This window comes from Pogona vitticeps, chromosome 4 (genome assembly GCF_051106095.1).
Source record: "Pogona vitticeps strain Pit_001003342236 chromosome 4, PviZW2.1, whole genome shotgun sequence".
NCBI lineage: Eukaryota > Metazoa > Chordata > Lepidosauria > Squamata > Agamidae > Pogona > Pogona vitticeps.
The window spans coordinates 214,749,093-214,767,451 of NC_135786.1; the positions used below are offsets into that span (position 1 = coordinate 214,749,093).

At 40.9% G+C, this 18,359-nt stretch overlaps 1 protein-coding gene across 5 annotated transcripts in view; it reads left to right on the forward strand.

Annotated features, from left to right (window-relative positions):
* VPS13B (vacuolar protein sorting 13 homolog B) overlaps nucleotides 1-18,359 on the forward strand; it is a 495,255-nt gene that overhangs the window by 50,189 nt on the left and 426,707 nt on the right. For all 5 annotated transcript variants that reach the window (XR_012086959.2, XM_020785369.3, XM_020785367.3 and 2 more), the window contains exons 7-10: nucleotides 2,441-2,615; nucleotides 10,587-10,843; nucleotides 14,893-14,988; nucleotides 16,502-16,624. Coding sequence is in view for 4 of the 5 variants with exons in the window: in XM_020785369.3 (XP_020641028.3) it covers nucleotides 2,441-2,615; nucleotides 10,587-10,843; nucleotides 14,893-14,988; nucleotides 16,502-16,624 (651 nt within the window). In the remaining variant the exon portion in view is untranslated. The remainder of the gene's footprint in view (nucleotides 1-2,440; nucleotides 2,616-10,586; nucleotides 10,844-14,892; nucleotides 14,989-16,501; nucleotides 16,625-18,359) is intronic.

Consider the following 18,359-nt stretch of genomic DNA (forward strand, 5'->3'; position numbering starts at 1 on the left):
ATCCTCTCTCTCTCTCTCTCTCTCTCTCTCTCTCTCTCTCCCTCTCCCTCTCCCTCTCCCTCTCTCTCTCTCTCTCTCCGTATATATATGTGTGTGTGTGTGTGTGTGTGTGTGTGTGTGTGTGTGTGTGTGTGTGTGTGTGTGTGTGTGTGTACACACACACACACACACACACACACATATACATATACATATACATATACATACATATATATATATGGCTAAAGGGGCATAACAATCCCCAAGGCCTTCTGCCCTTGATTTTCTATGATAATTTCCAATCCAACTGGGTAAAGACTGTCCAGAGCCACTTGATGAAAATCGGTCTATCTCCACAAGTGTCTGTCTCCACAAGTTTTGCTGTAGTTCCAAATAAATGTGGCAAGGAAATTAGTCAAACAAAGAACTGAGGAAATAGAATACCAAGCTGACTTTGCTAGTGTACAGAATTGGCTGTTAAGGGCCTACATTAAGAACCCAATGGAACCGGCAGACTATCACTCTTAGAAGTGAGAGGATTTAGAAGAGCTTTCACGCTAGCAAGATGATCTGCCCTTCTGTCTGCTGTCTGCGAAAGGAAATACAGGAATTTGTCTTATGCAGAAAGGCTTTGCTCCTGTTCGTTAGAGGCGGTAGAAACTACAGTATGCAACACATATTTTTTACTTGTCCCCACTATGAGATTGGATGTAATCAGATTATTTTTCCACTGATTAAAAAAATCCCAGGTTGTACAGAAGAATGTAGTGTCCAGTTTCTTCTCTCAGATAAAGATCATAAGATCACCTATCATGTTGCAAGTTTCTGCATGGTGATACCCTGTTTCCCTGAAAATACGACCTAACCTGAAAATAAGCCCTAGTATGATTTTTCAGGATGCTAATAATATAAGCTGTACCCCCAAAATAAGCCCTAGTTAAGTGAAATCCCACCTTCCACCATTGTGCAGCAACCAGAAGAAGATTATATGACTGCATTTGAATAAATGTAGATTGTTGTATATGAAAAAATTACACATCCCCTGAAAATAAGCCCTAATGTGTTTTTTGGAGCAAAAATTAATATAAGACCCTGTCTTATTTCTGGGGAAACACTGTACTTAGATTCCAGAAATCAAAGGGTAGATAAATTTTAGATGTGTAGATTTTAAATGCTTTTAAATTGTGGATTTTTAATGGATTTAAATTGTAGGTTTTTAAATGCATTTTAAACTATTGTAAGAGGTAATTTTGCTATGCTTTTCGCTGAAAAGGTTGAAATTGTAATTGTTTTTGTTTAATTGGTTTAAGGACTGTAATAAAAATATGTATGTATGTATGAGAGCACTGCAGTAGTCTCTTCTTGAGATTACGAGTGCATGAATCAAAGTCGTAAGTGCCCCCGCATCTAGATAGGGGTGCAGCTGGGCAATCCTCCGAAGATGGAAATGGGTTGCCCGGACCACAGATGTCACCTGGGTTTCCATGGTGAGATCCGGGTCTAGACAGATGGCCAAGCTGCGAACCTCATTCTTTGTGGGAAGAGTCACTCCCCAAAGAAAAGTGAATTTCCCAACCCACTGATGCCAGGGGTGCCCATACACAAGATTTCCGTCTTGTCCACTTTAGTAATTTCCAGACCTTTTGCTTGTTTCTTGACATGTCTATTTGTTCCATGAATTTTACTAAATTGTCTGTTTCAATTTCTGTGAATGAAGGAGTGAATCTCTGCCTAGCCAAAATAGTTTCTTCACTCAAGGGATTTTGTTCAAATAGAAAAAAAAATCACTGTGTTGACCATTTCTGCCGTTATGCCTTGGAGGTCATTGATTCTGCATCCCTGGGGAAAGTTGGGATGAACTTTTCACTGCCTTGAGAAACTGGTCATAAGCTTCTGAGACTAGATAAATGTTTACTATAATTCCATCCATTGTTGTATTGAATTTCTGCCAATCAATACTATTGTGATTTTTTTTTGTAATTTAAAAAGAATTATATCTTCTGCAGAATAGTACTGTTGATGGTTGAACTGCTGCTATGAGTTGGCACATTATAGGCTGGTGCTGCATATTCATAATTGGAGCAGAGACTGGCTGTTGGACTATAGGCTTAATTACAAGTGTCAGCTCTAGATTATAGCCTCATTGCAATATTCTGATATTGAAAGATGAAGTTTGCTATCATGAATAAGGGCTAGTTTTTTATGTTAGAATGATTGGGACCAAAGTGCCTCTTTATCTGGATCATGTCTGTTATAGCAAAGAAAATGTATTTGGAAATAAATGGCTGTAGAATTTCAGATACACCTTTTTTTCTAAAATGTACAGGCTACATCATTTGAGAGTGTCTCTTGATCCTCAGTGGCATCTTCATGGAGTGAGACAGAAGAGCTAGGAAAGCTCTATTGTATGAATGTAATTCTCCTTGGTCTTCATTTTTTGTTTTGTTCTTTATAATTGTAGATTCATACTTTGGTTGAAAGTCTGAAGCTTTCCGTTACTGATCAGCAACTTCCAATGTTTGTTCGGATAATGCAGCTTGGAATTTCACTGTATTATGGAGAAATAGGCACCTTTAAAGATGGGGAAAATGAGGACCTCATTTGTCACACGAAGGATGTTTTGTCGAACATACCAGGTAATATAAGATTACTAAGAGAGAAATATTTCCATATAACTGTCTTCCTTTTGATATTTTAGGAACAGTTTTTCCATGGTTTATACAGTGATACCTTGCTAGACAACAACCTCGCAAAACTACGAATGCGCATGACGATGAGGTTTTGCGATCACTATAGTGATTCGCAAAACAGTGATTCCAATGGGCGATTTTCACTGGATGATGTTTGGGTCCCTGCTTCGCAAACTGATTTTTCACAAGACGACAATTTTGCCACTGATCGGCGCTTTGCAGTTGGGTGTTTTCAGGACCGATGCTTCACAGGGCAGACATTTTAACAGCTGATTGGCACTTCACAAAATGGCTTCCCTATGGGTGATCTTCGTAGAATGATGAGGATTTTTTCCCCATTGGAACACATTAAATGGGTTTCAATGCATTCCAGTGGGGAAACGGTTTTTGCTAGACTATGTTTTCGCTAAACAGCGATTTCAATGGGACGGATCTACTGACCAAAATCCTGTTACTTAGCATAGTGAATGGCAATAGAGTAGTCCCATTGAATTAATGGGGATTTGGTGAGTCAACTCGTCTGTTCCATTGCTTAAAATGGGACAACTCTAACTGCAATCTAGTATATGCTAAAGTAAGTTGCACTTAGAGTAGTCCCATTTGTCTCTGCAGCTCCACTCAGCAGCAGGACTGGTCACCCTCATTAGTGCATATGCACCAACACTGTCATCTACAGTAGAAGTCAAAGAATTCTATGACGATCTGGCAGCTATTATCAAAAAAAATCCCCGAGAGAGAGCCGCTGTTCATTCTTGGAGACTTTAACGCTAGACTTGGTGCTGATCACAATTCTTGGCCCACTTGTCTAGGCTGTTTTGGCATTGGGAAGATGAACAAAAATGGCCAACGCTTGCTGGAGTTTTGCTGTCATTATGGTCTTTGTATCAGCAACACTTTCTTTAATATGAAGCTTCAACACAGAGTCTCTTGGAGACATCCAAGATTGAAGCATTGGTATCAGCTCAATTTGATCCTCACTAGACACTCTAGCCTTCCTAGTATTACGATCACACACAGTTATCAGGGTGCTGATTGTGATCCTGATCACTCCCTGGTGTGTAGCAGAGTAAAACTTTGAATAAAGAGATTAAAGGAAGACCATGTATTAACATCAGCAAGACTTGCAATCAGAGAAAACTGGAGGAATTTGCCCAAGCGCTTGAGGAAACTCTTAAAGGCCTGTTTGATGCAAATGCACCTGAACGATGTGAACATTTCAAGGATGCTGTTTGTAACACCGCCTTGTCCACATTTGGCAAGAAGACCAAAAAGATGGCAGACGGGTTTGAAGCCCATTCGGAGGAGCTGATGCCAGCCACTGAGGAAAAGAAGAGAGCTCTAGGAGCGTACAAAACCTGTCCTAGTGAGCACAACTTGCAGGTTCTTAGAGTAGCCAAGTCCAACAGACTTCCAGGAGATGTTCCAATGATTATTGGCTTCAGCTCTGCTCTGCGATACAGATAGCAACGGACACAGGTAACATCAAGGGAATGTATGATGGTATCAAGCAGGTCCAATAAAGAAGAAATCTGCTCCTTTGAAGATTGCTACAGGTGTGACCATCAAGGACTGAGCACAGCAGATGGAACGCTTGGCACAGCGCTACTTGGAGCTATAATCTAGAGAGAATGTAGTAACCAAAGAGGCATTAAATAACATTGAGTGCCTGTCTGTCTTGGAAGAGTTGCATAGCGAACCAACTTTAGCAGAAATAAAAGTGGCCTTGGATTCCCTCAAGTCTGGCCAGGCACCTGGGAAGGATAACATCCCTGTTGAAGTGCTGATGTTGCTGTAAAGAGATAATAACCACCGAGCTGTATAAAATATTTTGTCTTTACTGGAGGGAAGATGGAGTACCACAGGGCGTGAAGAATGCAAACATTGTCACATTATATAAGAACAAAGGAGATGTGGCGACTGCAATAACTACTGTGGCATCTCTCTTCTCAGCGTTGTAGGGAAGGTGGTTGCCTCTGTTGTACTCAAGAGGCTCCAGGTGTTTGCAGACAGAGTCTATCCAGAATCACAGTGTGGATTTCGAGCGAATAGATTCACCACTGACATGGTATTCTCCCTCAGACAGTTGCAGGAGAAATGCAGGGAACAACAACAGCCAGTCTTTTGTGGCCTTCATAGATTTCACAAAGGCCTTTGATTTGGTTAGCAGGGATGGCCTTTTTAAAATACTTCCCAAGATTGGATGTCCACATTGTCTCCTTAACATCATCAGGTCCTTTCATGAGGAAATGAAGGGCACTGTAGTTTTTGATGGCTTAACATCGGATCCCTTTGACATCTGAAGCAGAGTGAAACAGGGCTGTGTCCTCACGCCGACTGTTTGAGATCTTTTTGGTGTCATGCTGAAGGATGCTTTTGGAACTGCAACAGAAGGTGCCTCTGTACTAGATCAGATGGAAAGCTCTTTAATCTCTCTAGATTGAGAGCGAAGACCAAAGGCCAGCTGAAATGCAGGCTCTTCGCCAATGATGCAGCTGTTGTTGCCCACTCTGCTGAAGCCCTCCAACAACTCATGAATCGTTTTAGTAAGGCTTGCCAAGTCTTTGGATTAACAATCAGCCTGAAGAAAACACAAGTCATGGGCCAGGGCATGGACTCACCTCCCTCTATTACCATCTCCACACAAGAATTGGAGGTTGTTCATGAATTTGTGTACCTTGGCTCAACCATCTCTGACACACTCTCTCTAGAAGTCGAGCTGGATAAATGCATTGATAAAGCAGCCACCATGTTCTCTGGACTCACAAAGAGAGTATGGCTTAATAAGAAACTGATGGCATATACCAATCTCCAAGTCTATAGAGTCTGTGTCATGAGTACAGTCCTGTACTGCAGTGAGTCCTGGACCCTTTGTGCACGGCAGGAGAGGACATTGAACCTGTTCCATATGTGTTCTCTCCGACACATTTTTGGCATCACTTGGCAGGACAGAGTTCCAAGCAGACTATTCCTAGAACGAGCTGGAATTTTTAGCATGTATACATTACTGAAACAGTGAAATCTACGTTGGCTGGGACATGTTGTGAGAATGGCTGATGGTCAAATTCCGAAAGATTTCGTGTATGGAGAATTAGTGCAGGGAAAGCGCCCCAGAGGGAGACCACAGCTGCGATACAAGTATATCTGCAAGCGAGATCTGAAGGCCTTAGGAATAGACCTCAACAGATGGGAAACTCTGACATCTGAGTGTTCAGCCTGGAGGCAGGCGGTGCATCACGGCCTCTCCCAATTTGGAGAGACCCTTGTCCAGCAGGCCGAGGCAAAGAGGAAGTCACAAAAGCAGCAAAACCAGGGAGCTGGACAGGGGACAGATTGGATTTGTCTTCAGTGTGGAAGAGATTGTCACTCTTGAACTGGCCGCCTCAGCCACACTAGATGCTGTTCCGAGTCCTCCATACAGAGCACGTTACCATATTCGAGACTGAAGGATGCCTAACTAACTTGAATAAAGTAACATAGTACAAATATGTACAGGCAAATCCTTTTAGGTGATGTAACCAGAAACACTCTGAAACAGATGTTTGAAATTAAATTCATTTTAGGGTCCTTAAACCTTTAAGATTCAGTGGCTGAAATCCTATTGCACCATTACATGTGCTTAACCTGAGATTACATCCATTGTACTTACGTATGTGAGTGCTGATATGGAAGTGCTATCCCCAAAGCACTTCTCCTAGCACATTGCATAATCAGTCATGATGGGGACAGGTGATCCATTGCGCAATTCCAGACTGTATTTCCTTGGCATAATGCTGGCACATTTACTCTGGTGTAGCTACTCTGATGTCATGCTATCATGAACATGATACTGGCCAATGGGTAAATACTATCATGACTTGCACAGTTGTTAAAGCTCTATTGTTTTGTGATATAACTGTTTTAATTTTGAGAAAGAATTAAAGTGTGAAATGTGTCCGTAACATGTTTTTGTGGGTTGCATAGTTTGAATTGAGATACAGTGGTTTATATATGACTGTTCCAATTATGCCACTCATGCCCTTTAAAAAAAAAGTCATACTGGTTAAACCAGTAATACTCACTTTGCCATTTGAGTACATTTTCCAGAAATTCGTAGTTGTTTTGGAGGGGGGGGAGTGGAATATTTTTTGACATCTATATTCCTCTAGAGTGTCAACAGGAACTCCATTGGGAGGCCCAAGTTTCAACCTCCTCAGCTGTTGTACACATCTTTGGTTATATAAATTGTGAATTTCGTTGTATGGTATACTGTGTATATACTTACAATGACAATAAATTATATTATTATTATAAGACAGAGTTCTGTTTCATTTTTGTTTTTCTTTTCAGGGAAGGACAGGGAAAGATAAATTCAGCATGAGTTCACATGGGCTTATTTCCTTCATTTTTATTTACCTGCTACCTCCAGTGATAACATACCACCAGCCAAGCCATTATTTTTAAATTCATTACAGGAAAGATCTGACATGAGAGACTTAATAATGAAGTGTGCTGTAGGAGAGATCTGCTTGGTGTTTAGCATTTTGTTTTTTGTATTCTGTTTCATCATGATCCTTTGACAGTTGGAAAAATAGAAGTGATTTGAATCTATTGCTTTAAGTCTTACCTCCTGGAGCTATAGAAAAACAGACAGTTCTTCAGACAATAAAATATAACTTTCATAATTCTTTTGTTTCCAAGTTAAACATACCCATTCTTTCAACTCCTTGCAGGCTTTGTTTTCCAGATATTTTACCATCCTGGCCATCCTCCTGTCAACATTTTCCAATGTGTCCTTCTTAAATTGTGGTGCCCAGAACTGGACACGGTATTCTAGATGGCATCTGAACAAAGCAGAATAGATCAGTGGGCAAAATCCTGTTCATGTTGGCATAACATAAAGTTATGCTGGTGTAAATGTGCTGACAACAAGAAATTGTGCTGTTTAATTGCACAGTTGGTTGTGTGTCCCAAGCACAACTACTTGTATAATGCAACTGCAGAAATGCTGTGCGGATAGCACTTCCATCTTGATGCTTTCACAACTACCATGGGCACAACCTTGAGTTTCATGCACGTAGTTGCACAGTGGGATTTTGGCCATCAACATAAGAACATAAGAAGAGCCCTGGTGGATCAGGCCAAGGGCCCATCTAGTCCAGCTTCCTGTACCTCACAGTGGCCCCACCAAATGATAGAAAGCATGGCTAACAACAAGGCCAGTGGAGTTGATGGCATTCCAGTGGAGCTATATAAAATCTTAAGAGGACGCTGTTAAGGTGCTACACTCAATACGCCAGCAAGTTTGGAAAACTCAGCAGTGACCAGAACCTCTTAACGAGGGTAAAAAAGGAGAGCACAAAAAATGGTCTGAAGCTCAACATAAAAAACAAAACAAAAAAAACACAACTAAGATCATGGTCACTGGTCCCATCACCTCCTGGCAAATAGAAGGGGAAGATATGGAGGCAGTGACAGATTTTAGTTTCTTGGCTCCATGATCACTGCAGATGGAGAGAGCAGCCACGAAATAAAAAGATGCCTGCTTCTTGGGAGGAAAGCGATGACAAACCTAGACAACATCTTAAAAAGCACCGACAAAGATCCGCATAGTCAAAGCTATGGTTTTTCCTGTTGTGATGTATGGAAGTGAGCGCTGGACCATAAAGAAGGCTGACCGGTGAAGAATGGATGCTTTTGAATTGTGGTGCTGGAGGAGACTCTTGAGAGTCCCCTGGATTGCAAAGAGAACAAACCTATCCATTTTGTAGGAAATCAAGCCTGAGTGCTCACTGGAAGGACAAATGCTGAAGCTGAGGCTCCAATACTTTGGCCATCTCATGAGATGACTCCCTGGAAAAGACCCTGATGTTGGGAAAGTGTGATGGCAAGAGAAGGGGACGACGAAGGATGAGATGTTTGGACAGTGTCATCGAGGCTACCAACATGAATTTGACCCAACTCCGGGAAGCAGTGGATGACAGGAGGGCGTGGCGTACTTGTGGTCCATGGGATCATGAGGAATCAGACATGACTTAATGACTTAATGACTAAACAATGACAAAAGCAACACTTCTCTCACCCTGCCAAGTTTGTGACTATTAAAGAGAGAGAGAGAGAGAGAGTGAAAGAGAGATTGAAGATTAGTCTGGCATGACTTTTTTTTGAGGGAATTGTGCTGGGTCTTAGAAATCATATCATTCCTTCTTAAAAGCTTACAGATTAATTGCTTAATGGTCTGTTGTATCAACTTTCCTGCTATTGATATCAAGCTGGCAACTCAGTAGATGCCAAACGTTCTCCCCACCCCATTTGAAGATGGGACACAACATCTTCTCCCATCTTTGGGAACCTTACCTGTTCTCTGAGAATTATCAAAGTTTGTAAACAGTGTCTGTGATTACATCTACAGTATAAGTTCCTTTAGTGTCCTTGGATGCAAGTCATCTGGCCCAGGAAATGGGAATTTATTTCAAGTAAGTAGATATTTCTCTACCACACCTTTATCTCTCTTGGATGGCAGTCTTCCTTGTATTTTCTCTTGCTCGAAGCATAGTGGTGTCCAGTTGGTCTGGTTGAAATTGATTCTTTTCTCCCATATTCCTCAGTGCATCCTTTCTAATCTCCCAAAAGTGAATTGGGAAACTATGAATGAGGATGCTTAGAAGGATCCCTGATTTGAAATATTTTATTTTATTCATATCACATCTTTTTCCCTAAAAAGGGAATCAAGGTGGCATACAACAGCTAAAAACATGTTCTTAGAACCCCTTGAGAACCCATGGAAATCAATTAACGCTTTGTTCCATGAGCAGCATCTTTGTTCCATGGAACATGGATCCAGCCTTTAGTTTTTGTTGTAATAGGTAAACACAGTGGCTGCATTGGAAGACTGTTGTTGTTATATGTTGTCAACTGCCTCTGATTTATGGCAGTTTTGGAAGTGAGAACAGGACAAAATGTCCTGTTCTCCACTGTCCAGCTCAAGCCTTAATGGAGTCAATCTATCTCATATTTAGTCTTCCTCTTTTCCTGCTGCCATCATCTTTTACTAGCATTGCTGTTCTTTTCCAATGATTCTTGTCTTCTTATGATAGGCCCAATGTATGACAGCCTCAGTTTTGTTACTTTAGCTTCCTGAGAAAGTTCAGGCTTGATTTGATCTAGGACAGACTTATTTTCCTGCCAGCTTTCACATGCCATATATAGCACTCAGGGACACAGTAGCATGAATTATCTTGACTTTAGTCTCCAGTGACACATCTTTGTGCTCAATGATCCTATCTGGGAAATAGTTCTTGGTCTCAGTCTTCTTGATTTCTTGTCTGCAGTCTCCATTTAGATTGATGATTGAACCAAGGTACAGGTATCTGAAATCTTTAACTATTTCCATTTCTTCATTGTCAGCTGATGGTCGCATTATTCCTGAGGAGAGTGGATTTGTCTTAGTCTGGTAACTCAGTTGTGACAATTCTGCCTTGGGTGGCCTCACTAGGAATCTAGACTCATTATGGAGTCTAGACTTCCGATGGTATAGCTCTCACCTTCTGAAACACTCAAACTGCTTCTCCACATTAAGTTGTGCATCTAAGAGGAGGACTGGAGGATTACTTCTTGTGATTGCTTGCTTTAATATATAGAAGAGACCATTAAAAGTATTAGGTTTGGCCTGAAATCATTGTGTTACCATTGCTACCTCTTATGAGTATCAAATAAGAAAGATCTTTGCACACTTTCAGACCATTATTTGGAAGGTGTATGAAGTAAGGATTATAAGGTTCTCTTCCTGCTAATTGTGTGGTAAGTTTTGCTGGAAGAGTGCTGTGTACTTTAATGCATTTGTTGTGTACGTCTATGAAAATAAATTGGTTTGTGTTTCAAGATTTGTGGCTAATTCTGCAGAGGGTAAGCTAAATAATTTTTTCTTCTTTGTTTTTAAAGGTTCAGAAGAAGAAATAGCCAAAGATCTGCAATATGTTTCTCTAGAATCTTACGTTCAACAAGATGAGGATCAGCAGCAGGGATGGGTGTCATGGGCCTGGTCTTTTGTACCTGCTATTGTGGGCAATGATGATGAAGAGGGAGATTTTATTGGAGCAGATGAAGGAACAACAGTGAATCAGCAGAAATTATCAGCAGTCAAAGATCCCATTGTTTCCATAGGATTTTATTGTACAAAGGCTACCATCACTTTCAAGGTGAATATTTAATTTTTAATGGAAGTATATGTCTTTTTAGGTGAACAATAGTGAGGGCCACTTATTTCTTTAATAGTATGAGAAAATGCATGTAGGATCACTTTAATTAAATGCTTTTAACTGTGTGATCTTGTACATATTTACTCAAGTGTAAGCCTGATGGCCTAAACATGTATAGGGTTGGACCTTAATATCTGGTAATATTTTTTAACGAAAATAAAATAATCATTAAAAACAAAAAAACAAATGTAGTGTAGTAGTTAGACTGTTGATGTTGGCCTTGAGGACCTTGGAACAATCAGTGGTGCTTAACCTGTCCTTCTCTCACAGTGGAATTGTGAGAACAGTAGAGTAGGCTGGAGGGATGTGAGGAGTGTTGGAAACCCTTTAAGAAAGAAGCAGGGTAAACATACTGTAATAAGAAATTTCTAAATAAAATTAGAAAATGTTATTTATTTTATATTTTTATTTTTTTAAAGATATATATTTAGCCAGCCATAAGGGATCCCAGGGTGAGATACATAAAAATAACAAAAATGACATTACAAAATAAGAGGGATTTTAAAAAAGGGGCAAAAAATACATCAGATTTAAAAAGCATTTTAAATGTATAGGACAGAATCATGTTGGTAGTCCCAACTAGAGAAAAAGTGAATCAATTGTTGAATGGTAAATCAGCATCTGTGTCAGTTCTATTGATTCAGTGGCAGAAATCCTGTTCCTTAGCATATGGAATTTATGGAGCAGTTGGCTTATCAAATTCCCACTGATTCAGTGGGCCTCCTCTAGTTGGGACTTACTATGCGAAGCAGCCACAGGAACTGCTCTTATTGGGACTAATAAATTCTAGTCAGGGTAGCTCAGCAAAAAGCAACATTTCCATTTGGCACAAAAAGAAGTAAAGTTAAAAACAATCATTTGACTAACAGGAGAGCATTCTTAAAGTTGGTGCCCCATCCTTCTCTTTTGTTAGTGCATAAGGTACTTCTTCCTCTGATTGTGACATGAGGAGAACCTGTTTTGAAGATCATAATGCATGAGTAGGGTTATGTAAAAAGAGATGCTTCTTTAGGCGTAGGAATGCCAAAGTGTAATATCATATTTAAATGATTCTGAGTTGAATCCAGAAACCATATGAACAGTTCTATCCATGGCACACCCCCCAGCAGCAAGTGCTTGGAGTAAGGGAGACTTTGCTGATTCATTCTTCAACCTATATCTCTTTGCAACAGTGTGGTAAGTGGTTCACAGAGCTGCAGGAGGAAGGCAGAATATGAGGAAATTGCTTCTTCCCCTCATTCTGCCAGCAAGAGCCTTTGCTGAATTAATGCTTTTCATGAGGAATCCTTCTCTTATGGAAAGTTATGTCTGAGTCAAATTCAGTTTTGTTCCTTAAGAAAGTTTTGAGACCTCACTTCGATTCACAATCTAAGCAATTAATTTAACTTTTGTGGTGATTAAAGCAAAATTACTAGAACTTCTATGAAATAGCAATGATAGAATTGAACAGGAAATCCTAGTAGTTTTCTGGATAATGACACTCTGATGTCATTTTCCTTTGTAATAGAAATAGTACAGTGTTGGAAATTGAACATCATCTCTTCCCATTGTTCATCTCTTCAGATGCTTCACATTTGAAGCTCTGTCTAGGTTGACTGATTCATGTAAATAAACAATTAAGTGAAAAACAGATTTTAAAAAAATAAAAATAGTGTTATTAAAAAGGACTATAGATGGCTAACCACTGTCTTAAAATCATTTGTTCTTCCCTACCTTAATGACTCTTCTAAAATGGCATCAATTATTACATGGTCATTGACTCCTCTAAAAACCAAGAGAATATAATTTCTTCTTCATGTAGATTGAATTACTGACTAAAACCTATGTTAAAACTTATGTTTTTTTTTTTTGAGTGACAGACATCCCTACTGTATGGGAAGATCTGCTGTACATGTGTCACACAGTGACTGAAGTGTTGTTGCTTACTGTAGTAAGTCTCAGAATAGGCTGATTGAATCGGTGGCAATTTAGTGCGTCAACACACTTGCAAGTTCCAGTAATTCAAATTGGCATTCTCTAGTTGCGTCTTGCTGGTTGGATAGCTCAGTGAGGTATCTGGTTGTACAGCTAGAGGCTGGGAGTTCAATTCCCCACTGTGCATCCCAGAAGAGCCAGCCTCTTTGGTCTCGGGCAAGGTGCATAATCCCAGGAAGCCCTCAGAAGAAGGGAACTTCTGAGTACTCATTGCCTGGAAAACCCTGGAAAGGGTTGCCATAGGTCAGAATGGATTTGATGGCATACAATTAATTAAATTGTGACTTACTTTGGTGTACTGTAGTAAGTTGCAACTAGAGTAGGGCCATTTGAATCAGCTGAACTTATGATGGAGTTGACTCACCAAATCTCCAGTGATTCAGTCAGCCTACTGAAATGTGACTTAATATACCAAGCGATAGGATTTCAGTCAGTGTGAGGGGACTTATTACTGTGCTTTATCTTTACCTTGGAAAGGGAGGGTTTTTTGGTAAGTGTAACAATTATACCTATGTGTTTTGATAATTTAATATTCTCCATTTAGAGGGGAATGATAGCAAAGGTGTCTTCTGTGAAATCCTAATGATTAAGACACTGTTTTGTGGAGATGTAGAAGGTCTGTCTTATGACTGTCTCAGAGTGCTCCCTCAGTTTAATTCCCAGTTCTGTACATTTGTTTCTTTGATTCTCTCTGATCCTCATATTTTTTGTAGGGGCCTGTAGAATAAGCCTCCACAGATTTTATGGGAAGCCATTTAAAAGTGCTAGTTTGGTAACATAGAATGCTGTGACCTCATACTCTAATTCAAATATTATCACCACTAAGTCTTGCAATAAACTACTAGTGTAAACAGTGCCCTTTGTTGACATACCAGAAATCTTAAAGCCTGACTTTGTATTTAATAATACTTGTGCTTTAGTATCATCATTAAAATAATTTTACCACATCCTAACATCTTGAATTTTATATTTTTACTCTGTAAATTGGGATGTATAAGAGAATTATGGTGGCACTTAGACGGAAAACATTAGAATTCATTGTTCTGCTTGAATGCTAAGAATGTATGGAATTAATTTGTGGTTCATATTTTGGTCATAAGTAAGGTCAAGTTTCTGCATTAGCATTCTGAATAGCTGATACCGTTCCAGCTTTAAAAAAATCATGCCAAATTAAATGTAGCATTTTCCTAATGTCGAAAATTGTTCTTGCAATGTTTCAGTTCTTTTAATCAATTAATTGCTTTTCCTCTAGAATAATTGCATGCAGCTGAAGATTGGGGTTCTTTTTATCCCATTTTACTTGAGCTGTAGCCTTATAGAGTTTTGCTTGAAAACAGCAACCATGTGTACACACAGTTGGAAATCACTAAGTAATGAAAGTTTCCAGGAATTTTTTGTTATAAGAAAATGAGAAGGAATTGTTTTGGCAGTTAAAGATGTCAAACCATGTAGAGCTAAATGCTGTTAGGTCTAAATGTTTTAAAATTTCATTATTCTGCTTTTAATTAATGCATTTTGTTAATCTGTCAGAATTACATTGTTGATCTGTTCTTGCTTCATTATGCACAGCAACCATAGCATAAATGAAAAGCGATTTTTTGCTTTTGTGACTGAAGTTCAGTTCACAAGGTTTGGTTTAAAATGTCCATCTTGTGAATTATTTCCTGTGCTGTTATAGGAAACTTAGACATATTCCATCAAGTTTGTAATCTCTGTTGCACCTGTGTATCTGTTAGTTTATCTTTTTCTATTATTGTTTATATAAGTAAGAATCTTTAAAATTTCTTTGATTTTTTAAAAAAATACATAAATGCCAATACATAAATTGCAAGTTGTTATTTTCTAGTGTGCATAAAATGTCACAGATGTTTTAAACGCACCTGTTTCCTGCCTAATCATATTCACCAATAACAAAATGTATTTTGTTGTCATTTTTTCTACATAGGGATTAGAAGTAACATGTGTTTAATGCTAACATTTACTAATGATAGATCTTTCTTCATATTGTTACACAGCTCACTGAAATGCAAGCTGAAAGTAGTTACTACAGTCCACAGAAAGTAAAATCAAGAGAAGTAATATGCTGGGAACAAGAAGGAACTACAGTTGAGGTAATTTTCCATTACTTCTGTACATAGGATATAGTAAAATTCTTGACACAAGTGTATTTTCATCAGCATCATTATTTTGAGCTGGCAGTTATAATATTGATTTTATGTTCCTCTGTTATTGAATGGTTGTAACTGCAATAGGTCCGTTTTGGGGCTGCAGCTGTAGTACTATAAGCATCACGTTTTGAATTTTTTAAACCTGTTCTACATTACAAATGGTATACTGTACCACTTGATTCGCTTAAGTGCAAGTAACTGACAAGAGTACAGTGGTGCCTCGCTTGACAAGGATAATACGTTCCAGCAAAATCGCTGTAGAACGAAATCCTCGTCAAGCGAAATAAAAAAGCCCATTGAAATGCATTAAAACCTTGTTAATGCGTTCCAGTGGGCTAAATACCTCAGCGTCCAGCAAATATCCTCCATAGGGCGGCCATTTTCTGCTCCCTGTCTTGTGAAGAATCCGTCCTAAAGCACAGCGGGGAGCCATTTTACACAGCGGGCGGCCCTTTTGAAAACCCGACGATCAGCTGTTTTTGATCATTGGGAAGCGACTGTTGAGACTATTGGGACTGTATGTGACTGAAAGGAGGTCCCGCAACTCTGGGGGAAAGCGCACCAGGAGAAAAGCTGCACAGCGGTTTGTGCACGCCGCAGCGTTTGGCGAAGGCGGGTGGTTTTAAAACCTGACAGGGATTCCCTGGCTGCAGCATTTCTTCCCTTTTTCACCTTTCTCCCTTTGCTGCCCTTGTTTTAGTGAGGGCTTTGGCGTTGCTTTGGGAAAGGCTCGGATTCGCTCACTCCTACCGTCGTTTTTACCTCCCCCCACTTCTTGGAGAGCTTTAATTCATAGCCTTTTCATTTACCTTCCCTTGCCTGTTGGTTTTCGCTTGCCGCGATGGTGGCATTCTGCTCCCTGTTGCTGCCTCTTTGTGCCGAGTCATTTTGGTCTCTCCCCCCCCTCCACACTTCTGGGAACTCTGTACTTTATAGCCCTTGCCTGTTGGCATTGACTGGCTGCGGCGGTGGCTCCTCTCCCATTTAACTCTTGCTGTTACGGTTGTCTGTTGGTTCCCCCCCACCCCTTGCTTGCCTCCCTTGCTGCGGAGGCAGCGAATTTTTTCGCTCCCCTTCCCATTGTTGTGACACATAGCCCCAGTCTCTCTCGCTTACTGGCTGTTGCCACATGGGCAGCTAAAACTAGGAAGCTGTACGGCAGGGCAGTCATTTAGGGAACCGATCATAGTAAAGTGAATTTTCCCTATTTAAACATTGTTTTTGCGATCGCTATTGCGATCGCAAAAACCTCATTGTACAGCAGATTCATCGTACAACAAGGTAATCATTAAGCGGGGCACCACTGTAGTCTTCCATATAAATTAATCCATGGAGCTATTGATTTCATATATAGTAAGTACACAACTTTGTGATGGACCACATACATGAACATTTGAATATTGATTCTTTTCTAGCTTTTACATTGGCACAATGTCATGTTAAATTCTTTCCCCAGGTCCTCATGAATGGGGAACCTTTCTTTGATTGCCAGATAGGCTTTGTTGGTTGCCAAGCTCTTTGTCTTAAAGGCATTATGGGGATTAAAGACTTTGAGGAGAATATGAATAGAAATGATGCCGTAAGTACAAAAATTATATTTTACTGGATTACAGGTATTACTGTAGATGTTATACTAATATGTATTGTGACTGGGAAAATGCTTGTAGAATTCTTTGATAGATCTAGCTAGGAACCATAAATCCCCATTGCACATTCTAATCAGATTTGGAGGTCATGTCTCTCATGTAGGAATCCATCATTCTGCATAGCAAAGGGCTGTTGAAACTGAAACATGTTTTAGAACAGAGGTCTTAACCTTGGGTAATCCTGGTATTCTTGGACTGCAATTCTCAGACTTCACCACTGACTGTGGCTGAGGTTTCTTGAAGTTACAATCCAAGAAGCCTGGGTTACCGAAGACTGGAAACCACTGTTTTAAAATAATACTTACTGTAGTGTGGGGGTCTGAATTTTAAAGAAAATGAAAATATTACTGGGCATATGTTAAAGACAGTCTTTGCCAGTGCCCACAGTAGATTTTTGGATCTCGTTCTTCCTGTTAGGGCAGGGGTCTCAAACTCAATTTACCTGGGGGCCGCTGGAGGCAGAGTCTGGGTGAGGCTGGGCCGCCTCAGATTTTCCGTCAAGCAGAGCAAGAGCCGGAGGAAGCTGCACAGGAGTTTCCTTAGCCTAGCTAAGGCTCGGAGGAGGGGGGGCAGGTGAGCCCTCGTCACGGGCGACGACCCCCTCCAGCTCCTTCCTCACTACCACCACCACCAGGACGAAGAAGCGGAGAAGGGAGGGAGTGCTGGCCGGGGGGGAGGAGGGCACGACATAATTTTTTTTAAAAAACCTCACAGAATCGCCTTGCCAAAGGAGAAAAGCCCCCATTGGTACCTGTGAAATTAAACAGAACGGGGTGCCCCCCCACAGGTGCATGTGGGCACATGCACACACACAGTAACATACACACATACACACTCACACACATCGAGGTCCAGCAATCTTCCTCTGAGGGCCCCCCTCAAAAAAAGGTGCACTCAGCAGCAGCAGCTACCCCCCACAACAACAGAGGAACAAACTTTGCAAGGTGAGCCCAGGCAGCCTCCAGAGCCGACGCGGCTGAAGCAGGACAAAGAGGAGGAGGAGGAAGCACCACTGGGTGTTGAGGCGGCCACTGGCGGAGCTGGTGCTGGGGGTGCCGAGAGAGAAAGAGAGCCAGAGAGCTGCTTCCCTGGAAGAGGTGGCTGCTGTGGCGGTGCTGTTAGAGGCGCTCTTTGAGGACAGGCTGGGAGTGAGCTCCGCTCTCAGGCATCGCTCGGTGGTGGCTCAGATGCTCGGGGGAAAAGGGATGGCAGTGCGTCTTGCTCGCCGGCTCTCCCCCAGAACAGCGCCTCTTGCACCCTCCATCCGTAACTGCTGCCTGCCTGCAGTTCCAGATGGAGGGTGCAAGAGGCGCTGTCTTGGGAGAGAGCCGGCGAGTGAGGCTTGGCTTTTTTTAAAGCAGAGGACATGTGGGCGCTTCGGGGGAGGCAGGCAAGGCGGGGGCCGCAAACTATCATCCGGCAGGCCGCAAATGGCCCCCTGGGCTGCATGTTTGAGACCTCTGTGTTAGGGTATGGCAGATCCTTTGTCTCCTATGGAAAATGAGAGAACACTTTCATCTGTAGACCTACCGTATTCAGAAATGCCTTATAGTGCATTTTGCACTTATCTTGTTTAGATTTGCTATATAGTTGCTCTTAAAGTTATTTGGCGGAAGATTCAATTATGTGACAAAGATTGCTATCCTGCATAGCTCCATGTGTCAAGAT